Here is a 26,989-nt window from a genome sequence, read left to right on the forward strand (position 1 = left end):
AAACCTTGATTAGATTTTAGGAATGAAAGAGGAAACATTTAAAAGGAATCCACACCCAAATCTGTTGGGAGTGCTTCCAGCAATCTTGTAGGCAATGTACACAGAGGAAGGGGCCCAATCTGGGTCAGGGCAAGAGGTTTTCTTTTATCTTCCTTTTCACCTTAGTTTAGAAGCGTCTGTTCTCCTGTCTTGAGGCATTTCCTCAATAACAGCCTTTCTCTAAAGCTGGTAACACCTTACATATTCATCCTTTTTGACACGTTCATTCATTCCACAGATATTTATTGAGGTTGAGCTCTGTGCCAAGGCACAGGGCATACAATGATAAATTCAGCTGACTCCCTGTCCTGGGAAAAGCTTCAGTCAAGGGCTATAGAGACCACTGGAGTCAGGAGAGAGAAAGGAAAGAAAGAGTGCCCTAGAAGGGTCTTTGTCTTGTTTATCTCGGCTCGACAGGAGAGGGTCTGCGTGACAGCACGATCAACTCAGAGCATTGTTCATTTGCTTGTTTTAACCTACTTTTCTCTCTTCCTTGACCACAAATGCAATCCTAGGATCAGAAATGACAAATTGTGTCCCTGCATCCAGCCTGTGGATGTTTTTTCCCAGCACAGAAGATGCAATGTCAAAATCCAGATTTCTAGCTTTATCTGAAATGTTTCCAGTTCTACAATCCTACAAAACAACATTTGACTGAATTCGGAGTGATGACTGTCTCTTTTAGGTGTGGAACTCACTCTCCCGTCCTTCACAGTTCTGTCTTCCAAGACAGATGGATTGCCATTTTTCATCATATTTTAGCTGTCCTTTCTTTCACCTTGTCTGTCTGGTTCATTTATGTTACTTGCCTGGCCTGGTAAGCATAAGAGTTCGTGACGCGTATGATGCTAAAGAGGCGCTCATTAAACCATTTTCCTACCTTTAGCACAATGACTCTTTCTTACTAGTAGTCCATTGCATATCCAATCACATAGTAACACACATGCATCACTAAAATAAAGCTACAACTGTAGTCTAATCATCTCTCAGTACACAAGGTTCCATAGTATAATGGAACGAAATGTATTGTAAGTAGTTAGAAACACCTGTTTTGTTCTGTCAAAACTCTCCTAGAAAACATGCCAGTGCTGAATAAGGATTTGTCAACCACATCCATTATGGAAGGAAACCTCTCTTCTTTCTCTACAGGAACCTCTCTACATTTTTTCATGTGGTGAATTCATTTTGTCATGGGGTGAACACCTGTGTGACTATTTAAAAACCACAACACCAGGTGTGTGAATATGAATGTCTTTCTCCTTTGTGCAATGCTCTTCTTACTGATTTCTCAGCAGGCTGGCTCAGGAAAAAACCTTCAAGCTGAATGAGGAAAAAGGTCTTAAAGGATTTTTAAAAATATATCTAGTACAACTGTATGCACTGAAAATATTCCAGCCAAATTATACAAGCAAGTCTTAGCTTTATAAGATTCTTTTGTTTTTACTATCATGCAAAAATTTTTAGTATCTCTGGATATGCAGTTATCAGTAAGGGAGGGAATTTTGGAAGACCTAGTAAACCCTAAAAATTTGGAAGATTATTATAAAATATTCCAGGATAGGAAACAAAAAAAAAGATTTATTTACCTTTTGCTCTGCTTCAGGCTCTCCGCTCGTCTTTTCCAGGAGATAGCTGCCCTAGGAAAAGCAATTGGTTTGCATTCGATAGCAATATCCCCACCAACTTGAACAACTGAATTTTTTTTAATGGGATTTTTGGAGAAATCAGGAGCTGAGGCTAAAAACAAAAAATTGTTAAAATTGTTAAGTTACTCACATAATTAACATGTACTAACCCAAGAGGTATCTTAGTATTGATAGACAGATAGATAGAATCTAATATTTGTATCTAGAACTCTTTTTCAAGCTACTTGGCTCAACGTGTTCTGGGGTCAGTTACCGACTTGGCATTTTGGACTCTCTGTTTTCATTTGTAAAATGAAGATGCCAATAGATATAAGCTCAGAAAGCTAGGGTGGGGATTAAATGAGATTACAGCTGTAAAGAACTATAGTATAGTGCCTGGCACAAAGGATGTGCTCAATAAAAATGAAATTTACTTTTGTTTTGGTGCCAATCATTGCAATACCAAAAGCAAGTTGGAGTGGGAGAGGAAGCATGTTAGAAAAAGTCACATTCTTAATAGCATTTAGAATAAAAGGGGTGAAGATGGTTCCGCAAGAGACAGAAGAGGAAATTTTAACCTTGATTAGGGAAATCTATTCCAGCCAAGAGAATGATCCTAAATGTGTGTGTGTGGGTGTGGGTGTGTGTGCAAAAAACAATGAAATAACACTGAAATAAATCAGAAAGCCTATGTCACTATGTCAGATTTCCTCAGGCGAGCCTTTAACTAAAAATGCAGTCTGCCTTCTGTAGAAGCAGGCAGGCTGAGTAGAAATTAGAAAAATAAAGTCTTTGTCAGTTTCAATTTTGTCCCTACTAAATAAATGTTGAACAAATACCAGTTCATGAGAGTGGAAAATTCCTAGACAGCCTTGGTGCATTCAAGACTTCCAACTTCATGGATGTGGGGACCCAGGTGTCCAAACCCCATTCCTAGTCTAAAGTCCAACTGAACTGAAGGTCTTTCAGATATGTCGTGATCTCTTGCTTTTGGGCATTTCAAATGTTGCTTCTCTGCCCTTCTGCTGGCCTCTGCATACTTTCTTTTCTGATCTCAGCTTAAAGATAATGTCCTCAATATAGGTTAGGTTCAAATTGCCCTGAGGTCCGATAACACCTACTCAATTCTTGACCATAATAATGACAATATTTAAAAATTTGCCTTTTTTTTCTCAGTGAAACTATAGGTTCTAAGAAGGTAAAGATCACTTTAGTATTGATAACTATATTTTTGGTGGTTAATATACAATACATGTTAAAAAAAATAGTAGTGATTGAAAGAAGGAACAAACAAACCAGTGTCCATAACCTAAAAACTCATAAAACTTTGTCTCTTTTTATTTGATCCTTCCTCTCTTCCATCTCCTTCTTTCTTCCTACTACTAAAAAAGCCTTGAGATGAAGGCTATCAATAAGTCATTTATTGTCACAGACACCACTGGTTGGCTGTCCCAAAATATCATTCGCAAACTGCTGCTATCTCAACATTTTCCACCATAGGGACTCACTTTCCAAGCTTCCCTGGAGGTCTAGGTCATGTGGCAGAGTTCTAGTCAATGACATAAAAGGAGTTTGCTCCAAGGACTCAGGGAAATTGTGCTTTTCTAATGAGAATGATAGATATGGTCAGTTCCATCCCCTCCCTCTTCTTCTGCCTTGAGTATGGACTTGATTTCTGTAGGTACAGCAGCCATCCTGAAACCATGAGGCTACAAGTGTGAAGGGAATGTTTAAAGAAGAACATCATCACATTGAAGTGCCACAGCTCAGCCATCATCCCTGAACTTCTCATTAAAAGATGAAATAATTCCCTGTTTGTTAAGTCAGTGTAAACTGACATTTTCGTTCCTTAGTCTTTTATTTGCAGCTGAAAGCATTTCTAATGGACGCTTTTTGAATTGTATTCAAAACCTCATGCTGGGATCAGCTTTGGAGAAGCCTATTCTGGTTTGGATGCACTCCATGGTGGGCTCCCCTGGAAGCCCTAATGTATTGCCCACGCAGAATGATAATTATCACCTTGTAATTTTTCAAAGTTAATTTAAAAATGCCCCATTATTCCAAGGGAAAGCAATTTCTAATTTACAGAAAAATTACTAAAACGTCACCTGGAATTTTTTGGTTATAAACGAGTGACTTACCCAATACTCTCAATTCTGCATTTGCATAAATTATCTGATATTTGTTTTCTGCGGCGCATTGGTAGACACCAGAATCTGACAGATTCAGCATAGTTATGATAAGTGTTCCATTTTCTATTTGAATTCTTTCCTAATAAAAGAAAAGCCATGTAACGATGCTAGTATGTTAATGCAGGTATTCTCTTAACCAGAACACATTATTAAACATTTGTGCATATCTATGAGATACGGTATTTTGGTGAATGAGAACTGATGCTTACAAAGATGAGCTTAATGCACTGCAAGATCCTGAGCAGCTTTCTGAAGTTTAAAAAAAATTGGAAATATGCTTAGTATAATTTTAGTGATTAGTATATGTTATGTTATCTCATTTCTTTGAAAATTGGCATTCTCTGCATAGAATGTGTTAACTTTCCATTAGATAGTACATAAAATAATTTGGAACACTCTACCATTTGAATTATTCCAGAAACCATGATTGACAGCAATATTAGACAGGGATATCATGATTAGAATATTTCCTTGGCTTTCCTTAATAAAGTCTCAAAAAGACTTGAAATGTGATGACTTGATAATTTTCTAATTGAGTCACTAGTTGGAGGAGCTAAATTCTTCTTTCCTGCAGCTTACTATAAAGTCTGCTTAAACAGCCAAAATCTGTTACAGAGTCCCATTTGGGGTATAGAAATACAATTCTGACTGCAATGACGAAATAGTTTAATAGTGCAAATATAACTTAAAAGTAAATATTTCAAGGTACCTATCACCATCCTCTAAAGATAATGCAAGTAGGCTGGAGGAAACAGAAAAAGTTATATGCAAAAGGCATGCAGGGAGAAAATCCCACTAAAGCTGAAACAAAGAACATCATTATATTCAGCTTCTAAACAACAGATGTTTTTTGTGGCTCTGGCTGTGCCTCCATGGAGAATTAACACAATTATTTGGATAATTTGATGGAAAGAAGAAACAACTCTGCCTCATTTTCTGTATAGTGTAGAAGAAAGTATGCTTTAGATTGAAAATGTGAGTAACTGCCTCAGTTCTCCACTTTCTTATGAGTTTAGAGACAATCAGTAGTTTTCATGAAGCAAAATACTGGGTAATTATTAAGAGCTTGGGTCCTGGAATCAGACAGATTAAATTTAGAATACTAATTCTAACATTTACTAGCTGCTGTGTGACCTTGGACAATGACTTACCTTTTTTGAAACCAATTTTCTTCATCTACATAATGAAATAATAATTGTATCACTCTCATAAGGTTGTCATGAGGATATTACAAAATAATGCATGGAAAATATTTAACACGGGCCTGTCTCATATGATAGTTCAAACGATGTTAACTATGATGTTGATGATGTTGGTGATCTGAATGTAAATCCATCACTGACTAGTGTGTAACCTTTTGTAAGTTATTTGTCTTTTCTACTATTAGTTTTCTCACTTGAAAAATGAGGATAATATTGATAGCTACTTTGAGTTTGCTTGAGAATTAAATAAATTACTATATATATAAAGAGTATACTACATTTCCTGACACTCACTAAACACTCCATAAACATTGTTACTGTCAGTAACACAATTTCCCTAGCAGAGTATGTGAGTTTTTGATACCAACATAGTTGCTTACCTCTGGACTGAGGCGCTCCCCATTCTTTAACCACGTGTACCAAGGGTTTGGCTTTCCTCTAGCTTTGCATTCCCAAAGCAAGCTGTCATAGATAGACAGGTATGTATTTTGAATTTTTTGTTCCCATTCTGGAAGGGCTGTTTCAAAAAGAGACAAGAGCAACTACTTGGCAAGTCAATTATGCAAGATGTGAAACTATTCCAAGGACTGTAGAAATCAGAAGGAAAGGCTAATGGGTCCAGTAGTACTACATACACATGATTTGAGGGAATGGAAATGCAGGAGCTTCAGTGTGGGGCAACAGAAATCCTGTCACAGACATCAGTGGACCTTTGGCAGAAAATGAATGTTTGTCATTTGTCATTTTGCTGCACCAACATAACAACTTGGGAACTGTGGGAAAAAGTCCAAATGCACGACAAGGCCAGAGAATAATTCCATGCTAAATATTAGTACATAGGTCAAGTTGGAAAATGTATACCAAATCTGAACACCTTGTGGGCAAAAGCCCATTGATTATATTTGATCTGAACTAACTAAAAGTAAGTGTATGCAAATCAGACATAATTACAACTCAATAGCTTGAAACATAAGTCAAATATGAGCCTCATTACATTTTAGTAGGATGATAATCCATTTTTTTCCCTAGACAAAATTCTTGCCTGGGAATGAGAACTTTTGGAATTGTATATAGGTTCAGCACTTAACTTTAATCCTGGGCATGTGTTTTCCAAAATCTTATTTTCTAATCTGAGAAAGTTCTACAGTGAGGCTAAAAGCAACATTTGATGTTAAATTGTCATTTAGACGTAAGGCAGTAATATCCTTACTGTCATTCATGGAAACAGATGGAGTGTAAATTAGATGCTTTAAAGTTAATATTTCTTCCATAAAGATGATGGGAAACTGCCTGGATGTGCCATTTAATTTCCCTCCTTTATTTGGGTCTGTCCTCAGATATATGAGAGTGGATGAATCTTCCTTTGGAATCTCAAACTATTATAAGCTACATGGTTTACATGTGTAATTGGACTTAATTCTCCCTCCAACATTTTATAGAGTATTTTGGCAGAGACGTTAGGTAACTTGCACAAGAGGACATAGTTAGGAAATAGAGAAGCCAAAATTTGAACCCTGAAAGCAGAGCCTAGGTCAAGGGCTTGCGTTCAGGTTATTTGTTTGGGAATACTAGCCCAAAGGTAAGCAGTCAGGGAAAGTAATGGTCAACAGGGAAGGAAAAAGTCAATGCAACGATGACTCATTGAGTTGGCCACCAACATGGGTCATTGTTACTCCATCCTTTGTGGACTTCTAGAGAGTCTTTATGAACTCTTTACCCAGGGAAAGGAAGAGGAGGCATTTATTCATTCAAGGATAGTGCAGGGGTTAACTATTAGCACATCTAGGTTGTTTGGGCTTGAGTACTGAGTAGTCTTTTGAATAGGCCAAAGAAAATTAGAGCAGGAAAGAAGATCGACTTAGTGCGGCACTTGAGACGAGACTGTGTCAGGTTACACTTATAAAACATAGTGCTGAGCTGGTCACTATGGCAGGGGTTGGAGTAAGAAGTGAGACCTGCAGTCTTTGAAATGGTGTACAAATATGTCTGACTTCCAGGGTTTTTCTACTGCAACATCTGCTTCCACTAAGACAGAAGAAGGAATTAGGATATCTCAGTGTGGTGAAAACTAAGCCTATGAATACCTCCTGTGGAAATCAGGGCAACTTTCAGTTACAAAATATGCTTCTCATAGCCTTGAGGGATAAATCAGACCAAGACTTGGAAGAACTGGGTGTATTGATGAAATTGAATCATGTTCTATACATTATTAACACATTTTATAATTTGTAGATAATTGTTAGAAATTGTCCTAATATATGTTTGACCGGGGAGAAAAATTGCATGCTTAGGTAAAATTCACATGGCTTACAAAAGTTTAAGATACATCTGATTTGTTGCTTAATACAATTATCATAACTTTTAAACATATTTATTTATGTAATGTGCACATTTTTTGTACGCTTTGGACTCTAAAAAGAAAAAATTTAAACCTGCAACTACATAGACAATACCTGAAAGAAAGAGTCTAGGATTTCAGGTCTACCATATAGGCTTGGGTTCTGGATTTTTTTTTCTCTATTGACTGTGGAAAGTCACTTAACTCCTCTGAATGTGTTTTATTTTCTATAATGATAATGATACTTTAGAGATTACTTTTGGAGGCTATAAAGACACAATATAGAGGGACAGGGTTCTGAATTATAATTTAAACATAGCAATACAATGAAACTGAGAGATTCCTTTCTTGAAATTTTCAGATACTATTCAATTCTCAGGTTGTTGAATCAATTATTTGTGCCTTTGGGAGCACATTGTCAAGTAAATTAATAGGTGGTCAAGACGCATAATAATTGTCTTATTGACCAATTATCCATCATTCCCCACAAGGCCCATTTGGACTCCTTAAATGGCTGATGTCATTGCTGTGAGACATCATGTGAATGGACTTAGATCACCATGTTGAAGAACTACTATAGGTGGAAAGAGTCTAGTTTTAGAAGATTGTTCAAGGTTTTATCTCAGATTTGAAAAACATCAATAATCTTGTTCAATTCATCTAAGGTTTCTTACCTATATTATCACTGAAAATTATTTCTACATCTTACTATAAAAATTCTATGAATTAATATTTGTAAAAACTTTGATGTATTCTAAGAGTTGCTGTGTCAATGCAGGAGAAAGTACTTGTTATTGGTTTCCAGTTCATAGATATCTCCATTTTCTGGTTAATCTCTTGGTTATATCTTTGTCAATTTAATAGAAAAATGAAGTATATATTAAAAACCAGCCAAAGCCTTTAATATCTTCATGCCACTAGAAAACTCCCAGTTACATCCTCACTATTTTATTTATAAAAGATGATGGATTCCAAAGACTTTCCTTAAAAAGCAGGAGCTATTGGAAAAATAAGTATATAAATAAAAATATAGGTGTGTGTATATGTGTGTGTATATATATAGAGAGAGAGAGATTAGCATTGCTACAACTCTAGGGGAATAATCGGCAGGAAATCACATTCTATATATAAAATACTAGTTTTTATTCCAGGTTAAAATTGGAAATTCTAAAGGAAATGGAAAATAATATAACCAAGGCACATTATGTTCTCCTACAGGACACTCAATCAGAATTCCTACAAGGTAATTACAATACCTCAGATTCTTCTAGTTAATAAAATATATATATTTTTTCTTCAATTACTTTTCCATTGATTGTAAACATGCCACATAGAAAAGCATTTTTGGCCATGTATAAACACAGATTTAAAAAGTTCTCTAGTGCCGATATATTAAATTTAGCCAAGTTAAGAATATTTTAAAAAGATCAAATACTTTGGTGATTCTGGGGTATATTTTATGGTTATTTGATATTAAAAAAAGAAGCAAATTTCATGCAAGTGTGTATTTTGGCCTGGATGAAAGAAGACATAAGGACAACTTTTAGATAATATTATATGCTTTCATTGTCTCTCTTAAGTCTATGAGAGATTCTGGTAATTAAGGCAAACATTTTTTAAATGAAGTAATGACTTTATTTTTCTATCACTTACATATGAGTAGACAAAATCTTGGAAAATAGAAACAAATACTGAAAACTACCATTTGGTGTTATGTTTCTCCTGTCATTTTCTCTTTCTTTGTAAATTCTACTTAGATCTGTAATAAAAATGGTCATAGGCTATTGTGGAATGTTTTATGGGAAATATATTGGATTCCATGCTACTTTGTGTTATAAACTTTTATAGCTTTAACATGACATAGCTGATATTTTCAAAGCAATTATAATATACAATAGCATGCATAGACCATGCTGAAATTAAAGCCATATTTTGAAAATGGTCATTGCCACTTGCTAATTGTTTTAGTAAGCATTCTAACTTGGAAATGTGCCTTTCCTATTTCTCCCAGAACACTTTTCCACCATATGCAAATGACTTTTGCTATTCACTATGAAGAATATTACCAAATATTTCACATAGTTTTTGAGATTCTATTAGCTTACCGTAGAAAATGAGTTGACCCTTTGCAAGGTTTCTTCCTCGAAGGTTGCCTGCAATGCATTCGTAGAAGCCTTCATCTTCCTGTTGAAAGTTCGGGATTTCAAGGATAGCCTGGGATTTGCTGTTCTTGACTTTCCCTGGCAACGGGCTTCCATCCAACCTCCTCCAACTAATATCGGGGACTGGACTAAACAGTTATACCTCATTAGAATAGAAGGTGATTTAGTCTTCATGTCAGCAGGATAAAATAAGAGTGTCCTTAAAAATGACTCTCAAGAAAAAAAACATTCAATCAATTTATAATATCTTGACTAGTTTTCAGATCATGCAATCCTTCACCATTCACTCATCAAGCAATTTATAAGACTTTTTAAGTGCCTGCCATGTGCAAGTCATGGTGCTATGCACAGGGAATAAACTGGTGAATAAAATAGACACCCTCTTTGCCCTCATGTTGCTTACAGACTGGTGGAGAAACATACAACAAAAAAATAATAAAAAATAAATACACTTGTAAATAGCAGAAATTGAAACAAAGGAAATAGACTTCAGTGATGGTAACAAGATCATATCAGTTTAAATATGGTGGACCTGAGGACCATATAGGACCTAACATTTAAGAGTAGGCAAGCTCTCTCTATATTTATAGATTCCAAGACAAAAATTCAGGTTCCTCTATAGCTAAATTGGTACTAATAAGTAACTGAAGACTTATGTGGTGGGTGAACTAGAGTATCAAGGGGGATTAGTACTATAAAACAGATCCACATGAATTGGGAGTATAGGCTCTATGATACTCAGAAGAATGGTACTCATTTATACCTTTTATAAAAAATAATAGTAATATAAAAAATAACTTTACATTGTACCTTGTCTCCATTAGAATCTGTCAAGAAATCCTTTGTTTATAAAAATTTAGCTTAATATCTAATACCTCTAGTCTAATACGAACATCTTTTAAAATAGCAAAAATAAACTTTATGATTATGAATCTAAGTCTCTAACAATAGAGGATGAATTTAGAAGTTCATGGTGTAGAAGGCCTCACTTTCACAGGTATAATGTAAACAAGTGCAGACTATAAATAAAGTCACAACAGGAAAATGTTCCCTAATAAACTAATTCTTGTAAAAATCAACTCCTAATCTATTTACATTAACATCTTTCCTTTCCTACTGTCAAGTCATTCTTCATTCCATTATAGATTTTCAGATGATTTAAATGTTTCTATTCCAAATATATTTCAAATAATGATTATAATAGTAAATCATTTTGAAAAGTCAAAGTGTAAACTTTGTAGAAGATGCAGGATTTCTTCAAGTCACAAAAGTCATGTGGGAGACACATGCCAAGTGGTTGACAAAGACCTGCAGAGTTTGAATGATAAACAACTACAGAGAAGCCAGGTGATGATGACCCAGTAGAGGCTTCAAATAAGGCAAGAAAACTGAGGAAGCCCCAGGAATTTTTTATTAGCAAACAATTATAATCCTCCTGTGCAAATCCAAGATAAACACAGTGTAGAAAGTCATACACGTGCTCCCACATATTTGTCAGAAAACATATCCCCAAATCGATGTTTGAGTTGCTTACTTATCTCAGAATTAGCATACAGTTGCAAACACAACTTGAATTTTGTTAAACACAAAATAAAATCATTATTATGATAAGTTTAGTTTTTGTCCTTTGAAAAAGCCTTGCCACTTACCACAAATTTAGGTTGACATTTTAGTAAAATGGCATATTCCTGCTAACAATTAACCTCAGATAACTGGTTTTCCTATTAATTCATCTTATGGAATATGAAACTACAAATAATAATGAAGTTCTAGAAGAAAACTTATTCACCTAAAAAGATCTTCATGAAGTCTTGTGAATTTTATAGTATATGCAGTATTATCCAATTTTTATTTATTTATTCATTTTGAGGAAGATTAGCCCTGAGCTAACTACTGCCAATCCTCCTCTTTTTGCTGAGGATGACTTGCCCTGAACTAACATCTGTGCCCATCTTCCTCTACTTTATACGTGGGACACCTACCACAGCATGGCTTTTGCCAAGCTGTGCCATGTCCGCACCCGAGATCCGAACCGGCGAACCCCGGGCCGCTGAGAAGCCAAACATGTGAACTTAACCCCTGCGCCACCAGGCCAGCCCTATCCAATTTTTAAAAATATGTATTTTGCATATGTGAACATATGAAAAGTTATTATTTATGGGTAGTGAGGATATAAACGCCTTTTCTTTTCCTTTTTCTGCTTATCACTCATTTCCTACAATGTGCATATATCATACATGTAATAAAAAAACTACGAAAACTTATTTACAGAAAGAAAAATAAATAGATGCTCTGATACTTGTCTCAATTCACGATCCTTTGTTATCTTTTTATGACAGTGTATCTTGAAGTTTATGACAAATACATGCAAAATAGCTAGCTAAAAACGGTTTTAACCTAAAGCATTCAGACAAAAAAAAATTCCAGTTAAGGGTTGAGTATTTTTCCCATAGTTAATCATAGTTCTTTATTTTGATTATGAAGACAAGTAAATTTTTAACACAACATAACATAACATAATGAATAGGTTGATATTTAATAATAATCATTGTAATAATATCACAACACATAGCTGCTGTTATTAACTACAAACTATGTGCCAGGGACTATATATGTATGCAATGTATCCGTATAATTTCATTTACCTTTCCTATAACTAGAGGTGGCAGAGCTGGGATTTATTTCTAAGTTTCTTTGCCTCAGAAGCTATGTGCCTAATCAGATCCCACAGCTATGGTAATATCATCCTCTGAGAGCTTTGGTGTTTGTGGTTTTAAAAAGTGGACCTCCATTTTAAGCAGCCCAATTAAGTGCAAGCAAAAAGAACAAGTCTCACCAATCCCAACTATTCCAACTTTCCCCAAAAAAGAACTCAGTGATGACACGGAGGACTCTCTGGACAAGCATTTTTCCCTTGATGGGTGAAATGGCATATCCTACATAGGTGTCCCTTTCCAATAGGAGTACTGTAGCAGAAAATGTCAGTGCTCTACCCAGATCCCTTCTGCTTCCTTAGCCATCCCAGATCCTGATGTACTTTCACCCTCAACAGTCAGCAGCTGCATCTCTTTGTTGGCACTATCCCCAACTGCTGTAGCTAACTTTTCCTTCACAAAGAAAAAGCTGAAAGCAGCTAGGAATTTACATACCTCCAGGGACAGATCTTAACCAATGATTGACTTGGAGCTGGAGCATAAATCCTCCAGCTCCCCTGCCCCTGCTAGAGGGACTCTAGGTGGGACCTGCACTCTTTCCAGAGCCCCCCTACTGGACTGAGGCAAATTTCATCCTCTGTGGAACTTTGCTTGATAGCATACTCTGCTTGGCTACTCTCTCTTCCCTGTCCTCCTTCTCCATTCTCCTGTGGTTCTTCTTAAGAACTCTTCTAATAAATCACTTCCAAAAAAATTATCCTTTCAAGGTTTGCTTCTTGGAAAACCAATTTATTAGAATCCCCAATATGCTCTAATCATGTTCTACTTTAACTGCAACACCGATTGTAAGGAACCCTTAAAGACTTCTCAGTCTGGTGGCTGTTAGACAGACATAGAAATAGTATTCTGTGGAACTGAACATCAATGGCATATAAGACCAAAAACTGAGCAGTAGAATCATTGTGAAAACCCGTGGCAGTAGAACATGTTTTGAGAACTTAGTGCTTGCTCTAAAGGATCAAAATTACACCCGAATAATAGTACAAGGCAAGAAATGTAAGAAACATAAGGCTGAACAGGGACAGATAAGTTTCTCACTTAAAAATAAACATCTTGTAGAAATTCTTTCTTATCTCAGTTGTGTCTGGAGTGATAAATCTTCTCCCATAAGCCATTCGATTACGGAGAAGGCTGTAAGATTTAGTGTGCTGGCTTCTAACTTAAGAACTGTCAATTATGAAGAAGGATATAAGAATTAGAGTCCTGGATTCTCGATCTGCAGTGGACAAGAGTTGGTTTTTTTGGTCTGCATTTTGATTTTCCCTAGAAAACCCAATGCTTCCTATTTTTACTCCATCTAATTTGAATTGGGAGGACTACACCTTTGGCTTCAGGAGAGAGGACAAAATTCAGGTCTTGCCATTAGAAGCTGTGCACCATGGCTACCATGATTGGTCAACTATGCGAACCAAGCAGAGACAATTAGACTCAATTCTGGGACAGCTTTTGGAAGAGCTATTAAAGAAAGGATCATCTTTTTTCACAGGGGTTTGCTCAGATAGTGGGATACAAACTTCAAACTTCTAGGCAACAATTTCCCACCAAACAGAGAAAGTATCTTTGAAAGCCAAAGCTAACACAAACGAAAGAAACTTGGAATTCTTCACATGCCTAGATCAAGTCATGCCTGATGCCAAAAAAAATCTCTCTTTGAACATTCCTGCTCATCAATACAATCTCTTTGGCTTAAGCTTGTTTGAGTCATTTTCCTGTTTATTCCAACCAAAAAAGACTTGACAAATAGATTCTGAATGCCTGCATTCAAATGTTGGCTAGGTTACTTCCTATCTGTGTGATTGAGTTATATGATATGGTGGATCCTTCTTGATACTATATTTTAGAATTCTCAGAGTAACTAAGCTATCAAAAAGAATCACTCAAACATTTTAAAAATTAAAAAAAATTTAAAAGTTTTATCAAGTGCATTTGTGGCTACATTTCAAATTAACAAAATTTCTAATGGGAGAAAAATTAAGCAATTTTATAAGACTTCACAATAACTAATTAAATGCTAGGTTTTTTCCAGATTTGTTATGTCACTGCTGAATATGATTGCCATGATCCTCTTGATTATCGCTGGTAATGTGAGATATAGAGCCAGAGAGAATAAATGTGAAACACAGATTACATAAAAATACATATGCATTTTAGTGAAAAGTTCCCATTTTGTCGTGGAACTTCTTATGAAGACACTTAATGAACTGCTTTAGATTTCACACCTTTTCTCTTTTTTGAAGCCATCTCAAATGGACAGTGGGTGGAAAGAACTGGAATCAACAAAAGATGAAATTATTTGAGTAGTGAGTGTTAGTTTTTAAATGCAAGTTAATTTTTCCAAGATATACCATTCTGTGTAAATAATAATAATTACTGTTTTAATTATAATAATAAAGCTATCATAATAGAATACTATTTATGCAATGCAGAGCAGAATGCAGCTCTTACACCTATCAGCTATATTTTGTTGCACCTTTATAAGCATGAATTTTCGGGATAAATTCTTAGAAACATACAAGCTTCCAAAACTGGACCAAGAAGAAGTAGAGAATTTGAACAGACCAATCACCAGTAAGGAGATTGAAACAGCAATCAAAAGCCTCCCAAATAATAAAAGTGCAGGACCAGATGGCTTCCCTGGTGAATTCTACCAAACATTCAAAGAAGACTTAATACATATCCTTCTCAAACTCTTCCAAAAAATTGAAGAGGAGGGGAGGCTTCCTAACTCTTTCTAAGAAGCCAACATTATCCTGACACCAAAACCAGACAAGGACAACACAAAAAAAGAAAATTACAGGTCAATATCACTGATGAACATCAATGCAAAAATCCTCAACATAATACTAGCAAATTGAATACAACAATACATTAAAAAGATCATACATCCTAATCAAGGGGGTTTCATTCCAGGGGTGCAGGGATGGTTCAACATCCACAAATCTATCAACGTGATACACCACGTTAACAAAATGAAGAATAAAAATCACATGATCATCTCAATAGATGCAGAGACAGCATTTGACAAAATAGAGCATCCATTTATGATAAAAACTCAAAATAAAATGGATATAGAAAGAAAATACCTCAACATAATAAAGGCCATATATGACAAACCCACAACAAATATTCTCAATGGAGAAAAACTGAAAGCTATCCCTCTAAGAACAGGAACCAGACAAGGATGCCCACTTTCACCACTCTTATTTAACATAGCGTTGGAAGTCCTAGCCAGAGCAATCAGGCAAGAAAAAGAAATAAAAGGGATTCACATTGGAAAAAAAGAAGTGAAACTGTAACTCTGCAGATGACATGATTTTATATCTAGAAAACCCTAAAGAATCCACTAAAAAACTTTAGGAAATAATAAATGAATACGGTCAAGTCACAGGATACAAATCAACATACAAAAATTGGTTGCATTTCTATACATTAATAACGAAGTAGCAGAAAGAGAAATTAAGAATAGAATCCCATTTATAATTGCAACAAACAGAATAAAATACCTAGGAATAAACTTAACCAAAGAGGTGAAAGATCTGTACATCGAAAACTATAAAACATTGTTGAAAGAAATCAAAGAAGAAACAAATAAATGGAAAGATATTCTGTGCTCTTGGATTGGAAGAATTAACATAGTTAAAATGTCCATACTTCCCAAAGCAATCTATAAATTCAACACAATCTCTATCAAAGTTCCAACAATATTATTTCACAGAAATAGAACAAAGAATCCTAAAATTTATATGGAACAACAAAAGACCCCGAATAGCCAAATGATTCCCGAGAAAAAAGAACAAAGCTGGAGGTATCACACTCCCTGATTTCAAAATATACTACAAAGCCATAGTAACCAAAACAGCATGGTACTGACACAAAAACAGACAGACAGATCAATGGAACAGAATCGAGAGCCCGGAAAGAAACCCACACATTTATGCACAGCTAATATTCGACAAGAGAGCCAAGAGCATACGATGGAGAAAGGAGAGTCTCTTCAATAAACGGTGTTGGGAAAACTGGACAGCCACATGCAAAAGAATGAAAGCAGACCATTCCCTTACACCATGCACAAAAATCAACTCAAAATGGGTTTAAGACTTGAATGTAAGACCCAAAACCTGAGAATTCTAGAAGAAAACATAGGCAGTATGCTCTTTGAAATTGGTCTGAGCAGCATATTTTCAAGTACCATGTCTGACCGGGTAAGGGAAACAAAACAAAAAATGAACAAATGGGACCACATCAAACTAAAAATCTTCTGCACAGCAAAGGAAACCGTCAACAAAACAAAAAGTCAACATAACAATTGGGAGAAGATATTTGCAAACCATATATCAGATAAGAGGTTAATATCCAAAATATGGAAAGAACTCATACAGCTCAACAACAAAAAAACCCAACAACACAATTGAAAAATGAGCAAAAGATCTGAACAGAGATTTCTCCAAAGAAGATATACAGATGGCCAGCAGGCATATGAAAAAATGTTCCACATCATTAGCTATCAGGGAAATGCAAATCAAAACTACAATGAAGTATCACCTCACTCCTGTCAGAATGGCTATAATTAACAAGATTTGCTGGTTCAGATCTCGGGTGTCGACATGGCACTGCTTGGCAAAAGCCATGCTGTGGTAGGCGTCCCACGTATAAAGTAGAGGAAGGTGGGCATGGATGTTAGCTCAGGGCCAGTCTTCCTCAGCAAAAAGAGGAGGATTGGCAGTAGTTAGCTCAGGGCTAAACTTCCTCAAAAAAAAAAAAACAAAAAAACAAGACGAGAATCAACAAGTGTTGGAGAGGATGTGGAGAGAAGGGAACCTTTGTACTCTGCTGGTGGGAGTGCAAACTGGTGCAGCCACTATGGAAAGCAGCATGGAATATCCTCAGAAAATTAAGAATAGATCTACCAATGATCCAGCTATGCCACTGCTGGGTATTTATCCAAAGAACTTGAAAACACAAAGGCATAAAGATATATGCACCCCTATGTTCATTGCAGCATTATACACAATAGCCAAGACTTCGAAGCAAGCTAGGTGCTGATCAAGGGACAAATGGATAAAGAAGATGTGGTATGTATACATAATGGAATACTACTCAGCCATAAGAAATGATGAAATCTGGTCATTTGTGACAATGTGGATGGACCTTGAGGGTATTATGCTAAGTGAAATAAGTCAGAGGGAGAAAGTCAAATACCGTATGATTTCACTCATAAGTGGAAGATAAAAACAATGACAAACAAACACATAGCATTGGAGATTGGATTGGTAGTTACCATAGGGGAAGGGAGGAGCGGGGAGGGCAAAAGGGGTGATTAGGTTCACATGTGTGTGACGGACTATAACTAGTTTTTGGGTGGTGAACATGATGTAATCTACACAGAATTCGAAATACGTTTCGATGTACATCTGAAAGCTATATAATGTTATAATCCAATGTTACTACATTAGAAAAAATTAAAAATAAAAAAAAAGAAAGTTTTAATCAGTCCAAGGCCATGAAGTAACTCACAGAAGAGACTTGCCCTGTTGGCCTGCACATAGACTCTGATTTGTTACATAAATAATAAATAGATTCATTTGTGCATCAGTTACTGAGGCCTAATCTACTTTAACTAATGAAGTAGGGATGTAATGTGTTTTTGAGAGGTAAATAATTGGACCTAGTACATAGTTATTGTGTAGTTATGTCAGATATTAATATCTATGTTCCCCTGGCTTATTTATGTCCTGTATATGTGTATATGTGAATAAAAAAATAAGCGTGAATTTTCTCATTTATAAAATGAGGATTAATAGTAGTATGTAATTCATAGGATTTTTGTGAGGATTAAATTATGTAACCCAGGCTATGGGTTTAATACACTTTTTAGTACACAGTAAACAATATGTTTGAGTATTAATGATAAATGAATAAAATAATTTAAGATCATTATTTCATTATCGTTATTATTTCAAAAGCAAGAATCTTGGCTTATATTTGTTTTCTATTCTCTATTAAGGACTCCATATGACTAGACATTTGACATAAACTGATTTAACAATCATTTGTAAAATAGAATCAGATCTCCACTCTGTGAATGAAATGTGTACACAAGCATACACATATGTGTCTAGAAGTAAATTTCCTTCATCTCATTGCTTTATACAGCAGCTGCTAGGGAGATATTGCCCCGATCATAGTGGTCATGTTCATTTCCTCATAATGAGAGCAGGGACCTCTCAGGGGATGTATGACATGTTTTGCTATGAAGCACCTTTTTTTTCAACCTGGCTAATCATGTAGGACCATTGTGGTAGGTAGGAAAGACATTAGAGTTCTCCAAAGAGAAAAAAAATCCTGTGTAAGAAAGCTGGGCATTTTTGGTAAATATTAATAACCATTAATTGAGTGCTTACTATGTACTAGGCATTATGATAGATGGCTTCCATACGTCATCTGACTCAAATACTCAGCTGGCACCTGCTAACAATCCTAATTACCTTTTTGGAATGGTATTCACGTTTATACAGGTAATTTCTGCTAAATTATTACCTGCCAATTCTCCTCCACTTCCAGTACAGTCTCATTTACTGTGATCCACCTTCCAATTCTTCGAGTTGCCACTCATTCAATTATAAGCACTAGTAGACTCCTTCTCTTTCTGTGGCTTCAGCATTCTTTTAAGGTTCTACGTAGTTTATCCATATTGATAGTCTTTAGTGATGTAATATTCACTGATAGTCCATTTTAGCGTAGAATAAGCAGTCTATTTTATTTTTTATTTTTTTATTTTTATTTTTTTTTATTATTTTTGGGTATACATCATATTTCGAATTCTGTGTACATTACATCATGTTCACCACCCGAAAACTAATGATAGTCCACCCCCTCACATGTGAGCCTAATCACCCCTTTTGCTCTCCCCCCTCCTCCCTTCCCCTATGGTAACCACCAATCCAATCTCCAATGCTATGTGTTTTTTTGTCGTTGTTTTTATCTTCTACTTATGATTGAGATCATATGGTATTTGACTTTCTCCCTCTGACATTTCACTCAGCATAATGCCATCAAGGTCCATCCATGTTGTCACAAATGGCCGGATTTCATCATTTCTTATGGCTGAGTAGAAGTCCATCATGTATCAATACCACATCTTCTTTATCCATTCGTCCCTTGATGGGCACCTAGGTTGCTTCCATGTCTTGGCTATTGTGTATAATGCTGCAATGAACATAGGGGTGCAAGTAACATTATGCCTTTGTGTTTTCAAGTTCTTTGGATAAATACCCAGCAGTGGAACAGCTGGATCACATGGTAGATCTATCCTTAATTTATAAGCAGTCTATTTAAAATGCAAAGTTAATATATTAATACATGAAGAATGCCATGGAGCAAGGGAGATCTTTGATGGGTCTTCAGAATGGAGATTATTGTTCAGTCCCTTGAAACTGTGCTGTTAGAGGTAAATCAAAATAAATGGTGGCATCATCATCTTAACTACAGATACCAGTCATTTCTGACTACACTTCTCTTTCAGATCCAATTCCTCTCCCACTTTTATTTATTTATGTATTTATTTTTTGGTGAGGAAGATTGGCCCTGAGCTAATACCTGTTGTTAATCTTCCTCCTTTTGCTCAAGGAATAGTGGCCCTGAGCTAACATCTGCACCAATATTCCTCTATTTTGTATGCAGGATGCCTGCACAGCATGGCTTGATGAGTGATGTAGCTCTGTTCCTGGGATCCGAACCTGTGAACCCTGGGCCGCTGAAGCGGAGCGCACGAACTTAACCATTACATCACTGGGCCTCCCCCCAGCCCTCTTTTTTTCTATCTTCACAAATATGATGTAGAAATTGAGCTTAGATACAAATCTCAATAAGGACAACCAATCTGAAATAAGTCCTTCCTCCAAAGTTTCCTCAGACCATAGATGAGGAAGTCATGGACCTTGTTATTTCAAAAGGAATGTTGCAAAAGACTTTTCTTATTTTGTTCCTATTTTCTAAATTAAGTTTGTCTAAAATGTGGATCCTCACAGTTGTGAAATACTACTATATCATAAAAGCGAAGTTTTCCTTTCTCTCTTTCTTTCCCCACCTCTCTGGTTTCATGCTTCTTAAATAAGCATTGCCATAAATAAGGACTTTCACTCCATTCTCTCTTGTCGGAGTGAGTATCCTATGAATTTTATCTGAAGATAGAGAAAACATTTGTTAACCATCTGGCTTAGTTCAACCTGAATTGGAAGTTAAATTAAAGCTCTCCACACACTAGTAGGAGCTACGCTTCAATTCTATACTTTTAGCCCCTAGATAGAATTTTCATTTCTAGTGCTATTTGAGAAAGCTTATATTTCTCCCCTGGATTTCTTAAACCTCATTATCCTCAGCTTAAATCCAGGCCATACCAAGTTTTTAACTAGAAACTGGTACAGATAACCAGCTTCCTAAGATACTTATATTCAGGATTATTCTTAACTTGAACCTCATTTCAGAAAATCCTGTCAGTGGTCATTTTTAATCGAAGAGAGTGAAGCAGAATAAGAAAACCAGCAAAGAGTGCCTTTGTTACATTTTCAGACTGTTCAGCTAGCTGCTTTCATTTCCTCAACTTGAAATATTCATAGAAAGAGCTTGGAATATAAGATTGTCCTATGGGAATACAATCTGGATGAATTCATGAGTTCTGTAGGAAAGCAATCTCACTGTTATGGAAAAAGGGAAAACATTTTTTCTGAGCCATCTAAATGTAGTCATGATGCTGTCCTGGGTCAGTGTCTATGTCAGGTTTCTTTCAGGAGAGAAATATTATGGTGTATGTGTTAGTCTGGTATTTGACACCACAGTTGCCACAGGCAACTGCAAAGCCACAAATGGTTTGTGCATATTAGCAATGATAGCAGATAACACTTGTGTGTAGGGTAAAAGGACATAGGCAAATTTTGTGTGATTGAACGCAAATTAACTAACCTCGCTGAGCCTCAGCTTTCTACGGTTAACTACGAATAACAATGGTACAGAAAGGGCTTCTCAAAAGGATCAAATGAAGAAGCAGCAGTAATAATACATCCTGAAATATAAAGTTTGAACCCAAAATGAGGCTTACTAAATTGCCTTTTTACCATGATTACCACAAAGGGACAGGAAGATTCTATTGTCCAAAGATTCCCTAAGAATTCTATTGCCATTTTCTACTCCTTTTAACCGAAGTACAATAAGTGCTCATTTACACATGAAATGTACACAGGAGCCCATTATTTCAAGGTGCTGTAGAGGTGAAACGATACTGCAGTTAGCAGTAAATTAACAGCTTGTCCATAATCTTCTATTGATACATAACACTAACCATAAATAAATACCTCTCCAACCATAGGAGCATTCTGCTGCTCTATAGTGGAAAAAACGATAATTTGGTCAAGGTAGGTGAGGTTTCAGAGGTCTATGGTCTTTTTAATTTATAGACATTGACTTTAGCTCAGCTCGTAACTATAAAGTTTCATATAAAGAATTAAAGAAGACATTGAATGTGGTACATTAATATTTAATAATTCTACCATTGATATATTTAAAACTATTGAGCAAATATTATATGTCAGGCACTGTGTTAAGTGCTTCTTTGAAACCACATAATAATACCATAAGACACATGACTATTGCTATTAGCATTTTGGAGATGAGGAGGCTGGGACTAGAATATGTTGGGAAAGATGTCCAACATCACACAGTCAATTAAAAAAAAAGGATTTGAACCAAAGTCTGTCTTTTCATAGAGATTGAGCTCTAAGCCGTCATGCTTAGCTGCTCTTGCACGAGCTAACCAGCCTCACGATGAGTGTCACCACTTCAAGATGTATAATATGTGCTTTGAAAGATCTTTTACACCTAATAGACTAACACGTTTTTCAATCGTGGATAGCGCTCCTTTTGCCCAAGGGTCAGAAGGTGAAATCATAACTTTTTGTTTGTTTATTTTTTCACATATTGAAATACCTTCAAATTCCAGTAAAAGTTCTAAAGATGGGTTGGAGGCCAGTTGTGAAAACAGGAAGCAAGAAACCTTCTTTTCCTTTAGCTCAGTTCCAACTTGGATTTGAAATCTTTCTCTCCTGAAACTGCCAATTACTTAAAAAGTAAGAACTGCAGGTCTCCTGAGAAAGGTGGTGATAGACTGGGGCGACAGGGATGAAGAGTTGCTTCCAGAAGTATATATATTCTTCTTGGATGATTTTTAGATTCTTTGAATTAGTTTAATTTTAGAACCAGCACTGTAAAAATTCAATTTCTGCATTTGCAAAAAAGATTCAGAGTACGTATGTAAGATCAAAAAAGGCCCGCGTGTAGGCTGAGTCCCTAGTCTTTGAAAGTGGCCCCTCTATAGCTGTTCTTGAGGAGAATTTGGCAACACACTTTAGAAACTTTAGTATGTTACATTCCTTTTACCCAGTAATTCTAATTTTCCAAATTAGAAAAAGCTGAAGAAGCTCGCATGGGTGTGCGCAAAACAGAGCTACAAGAATACTCGTTACAGGAGGCCAGCCCGGTGGCACAGCGGTTAAGTGCACAAGTTCTGCTTTGGCGGCCCGGGGTTCGCCGGTTCGGATCCCAGGTGCGGACACAGCACCGCTTGGCAAGCCATGCTGTGGTAGGCATCCCACATATAAAGTAGAGGAAGATGGGGGTGGATGTTAGCTCAGGGCCAGTCTTCCTCAGTTAAAAGAGGAGAATTGGCAGCAGTTAGCTCAGGGCTAATCATCCTCAAAAAAAAAAAAGAAAGGAAGAAAGAAAGAATATTCATTACATCATTATTCTGACCACAAAAAGTGGAAACTATTTAATGACCTGTGGATACATTCACAGTATATACTTTCAAATTTTTAAAAAGCATTTTACAAAGCGTTGTATTGTAACATTTGTATTAAAAATAGAATAAGGAATGGAAGAATATATATATATCAAAATACTGAGTAGCTTTACTCTGGGGGAGGAATTAAATGTAAAATCAATTTTATTTTGTTCTTTTTGTTTGCCTGTATTTTTATAATTTTCTTAAATTAACATATTTGGCTTTTGCAATAATATAAAAAAAATAAACCTCACTAAGTATTTTCTTCTTTTTGCTGAGGAAGATTTGCCCTGAGCTAACATCCATTGCCAATTCTCCTCTTCTTTTGCTTGAGGAACATTAGCCCTGAGCTAACATCTGTGTCAGTCTTCCTCTATATTTTTGTATGTGGGAAAACTCCACAGTGTGGCTGGTGAGTGGAGTAGGTCTGCGCCCAGGATCCAAACCCACAAACCTGGGTCACTAAAGTGGAGCAGATAGAAGTTTAAACGTTCAGCCATGGGGCCGGGACCATTTTTATTTTATTTTGTGGTAAGCAAAGGTCAATGGAACTCTTCTAGTCTCCTTGCCATCATTTGAATTTACAGTGCTTGCCTCCTTGCCTGCCCTGGGAGCTCTCTTTTCAAATTCACACCTAGAACTCTGGTTCTCCTGCTCATGTTTGCTCTGTGGAGAGCAGTTTAATATCTCATAATGTCTTACAGATGTGCCTCCCCCTCCTTTGCTTTTGCTCCATGCACGGAGTGTGAGTGACCATCTGCACACCACTGGCTTTGGCATTGGTCTATTCCTTGGCTTCAACCATCCTCCTTCTGTCTTCATTGAACACGTGTTCCACGTCTCATGTGAGAGTAATTCGGTTGGAAAGTATTTAGAATTGAAAAGAGGAAACCAACAGAAAAAAATCAATGAAACCCAAAGATGATTCTTTGAAAGGATCAAAAATTGATAAATCTCTAACTAAGCAAAAAAGAGGCAAGACACAAATAACCAATATCAGAAATGAAAAATAGGTCATCGCTGCTGACCCCATTGACATTAAAAAGATGACTTAGATAAAATGAACCAATTCCTTGAAAGATGCAAATTACCAAAATTCTCACAAGGAGAAATAGATAGTCTAAATAGACCTATAACTATTAAAGAAAAGTAATTGATAATAATCTTCTAAAACAGAAAGTGCCAGGCCCACTTAGTTTCACTGAAGAATTCTCTAAACACATAAGGAAGAAATGATAATAATTATCTATAACTTCTTCCAGATAATAGAAGCAGAGGGAACAAATTCTAATTCATTCCATGAAGCCAGTATTACCTTAATACCAAAACGAGATAAAGATGTTTCAAGAAAGAAAAACTACAGATCGATATCTCTCATTAACATGGATGGAAAAATCCTCAACAAATATTAACAAATTGAATGCAGCAATGTTTAAAAAGATTTACACACCACAATTAGATAGAATAAATACTATTCTATGCAAATGAATTTATGTAATCCACTACGTAGAAGAAAAATCACATGATGATATCAATTTGTGCAGAAACAGCATCTGGAAAAAAATACCCGTTCATAATAAAAACTCGCAGCAAACTAGGAATAGAGGGGAACTTTCTCAACTTGATAAAGAGTGTCTACAAAAAATGTAGAGCTAACATCATGCTTAATGGTGAGAAACTGGATGTTTTCACTTTAAGATCGAGAAAAAGGTGAAGAAATCTCCTCCCACTAATCATATTCAACATTGCGTTGGATAATCTAGCTAGGACAATAATACAAGAAAAAGGAAAGAAAAGGTATATAGTGTGGGAAGGAAGAAACAAAATTGTCGTTGTTCACAGATGACAAAGAGAAAAATCTGAAAGAATAGACAAAGAATAATTCCAGAACTAATAAGAGATTATACTAAGTTCATAAGATAGAAGGTTAATATAACAAAATCAGTTACTTAACTTTATGCTAGAGAGGAACAGTTGGAATTTGAGTTAAAAAATTAAAATACAATTTAAAATACAATACACTTACATTAGAACCAAAAAATGAAATATTTAAGTTTAAATGTAACATAATATGTACAGAATCTATATTTGGAAAATTACAAAACTCTCATGAAAGCAATAAAAGATCTAAATAAATGGAGAAATATTCCACATTCATGGAGTAGAAGACTCAATATTGTTAGTATGTCAATTCTTCCCAACTTGATCAATAGATTCAATGCAATCCTAATCAAACCCTAGCAAGCTATTTTGTGCATATAGACAAATTGATTCTAAAGTATATATGAAAAGGCAGAAAAAGAAAACTAAACCAAAGAATAGCCAAGACAATACTGAAAAAAAGAAGAAAGTTAGAGTACTGACATTATTCAACTTCAAGACTTACTTTAAAGCAATGGGACTTAAGATAGTATGATACTGACAAAAGAATAGCCACACAGATCAAAGGAACAGAATATGATCCAGAGGTAGACCTACATGAACATAGTTAACATGTCTTTGACAAAAGAGCAAAGATAATCAAATGGAGAAAAGATTGTTTTCTCAACAAATGCTAGAACAATCAGAATCTCTATGTAATATGGTGAGTCTAGACACAGACTTTACATCTTTCACAAAAATTAACTCAAAATGGACCACAGACCAAAATGTAAAACACAAAAAAACTCCTAGAAGATAATAGAGGACAAGATCTAAGTGGCCTTGGATTTGGCAATGAGTTTTTAGATACAATACTGATAGAAATCAACTAAAGAAAAAGTTGGTAAGTTGGACATCATTAAAATTGAAAACTTGTGCTCTGTGAGAGATCCTGTTAAGAGAACGAAAAGACAAGCCACAGACTGGAAGAAAATCTTCCCAAAACACATATTTGATAGAGGATCTTGATCCAAAATATACACAGAACTCTTAAAACTCAACAATAAGAAAATAAACATCCAAATTAAAAAGTGGATTAAAACAAAGAGATACCACTCTTTACCTATTAAAATGGCTAGAAACAAACAAACAAACCAACCTGGCTGTATCAAATGCTAGTGTGGATTGAAAGCAACAGGAACTCTCAGTTATTACTGGTGGGAACGCAAAATGATACACTACTATTGGAAGGAAAATTTACTGATCAGCCAGTGGAGGAGAGCAGAATGATCCACATTGTAATGGACTAGAGTTGGAGACATTGGTAAGTTTAGCTTAATTTAATTCAGATAGTTATACATAGAAATGTTTATAGATTTGTGCGTATACATAAGTAGTACACATACACATTTCTTTGCACTGTCATCTTTCAGGGCCCAAATAAATGGCACCACAGTAGTGACAAATATAGCTAAAATCCAGATGTTGGTTTTTAATACCAGTCTCCAATGAAAGGAACCAGGACTACTTGGAGATAGCTTATTCTAGCACTGGGGTGGGAAATATACAATAGTGCCAGAAAGAAAAAAAGTGCTAGGAAAAAACCTCCAAAAAAACTCCCAAACAAAGCCAAAACAACAAAAAAGTTCCCACACATTGATTGGGGTATATCAAAGGGCACAGGATCCAACAGAAAGAGTTCTCAATAGCAAAAGCTGAAACAATGTGAGAAGCAAAATAAATGAAGTACTATTGGATTATAACCCAAAGTATAAAATAAATATCCACGAATCAATATTGATATAAATAAATAATTGAAGAAATTAGTAAACAGGGAAGGAGAAGTGACAAATCTTCCATGCAGAAGAATTCCAAATAAATTACGTAGTTTCAATACCTTAAAGGAGGTGAAGCATAACTCCCTACTCATTAAGTGTGGACAACTCATGGTGACTTCTTTCAAAAGAGACAGCATGGAAAGGGAGGAAAGTGAGTAGTTTTATAGTGGAGAATCCTGACAAAAATT

General features: G+C 35.7%; 1 protein-coding gene across 5 annotated transcripts in view; it reads right to left on the reverse strand.

The window, feature by feature from the left end:
• Positions 1–26,989, reverse strand: part of CNTN6 (contactin 6) — a 295,621-nt gene that overhangs the window by 70,767 nt on the left and 197,865 nt on the right. For 4 of the 5 annotated variants that reach the window (XM_014731452.3, XM_070238578.1, XM_070238580.1 and 1 more), the window contains 4 exons: positions 9,502–9,686; positions 5,439–5,575; positions 3,806–3,935; positions 1,626–1,776 (listed from right to left, as the gene is read on the reverse strand). In XM_014731452.3, the coding sequence (XP_014586938.2) occupies positions 1,626–1,776; positions 3,806–3,935; positions 5,439–5,575; positions 9,502–9,686 (603 nt within the window). The remainder of the gene's footprint in view (positions 1–1,625; positions 1,777–3,805; positions 3,936–5,438; positions 5,576–9,501; positions 9,687–26,989) is intronic. The other variant, XM_023620065.2, reaches the window with a different exon arrangement.

This window comes from Equus caballus, chromosome 16, assembly GCF_041296265.1.
Source record: "Equus caballus isolate H_3958 breed thoroughbred chromosome 16, TB-T2T, whole genome shotgun sequence".
Classification (NCBI taxonomy): Eukaryota; Metazoa; Chordata; class Mammalia; order Perissodactyla; family Equidae; genus Equus; species Equus caballus.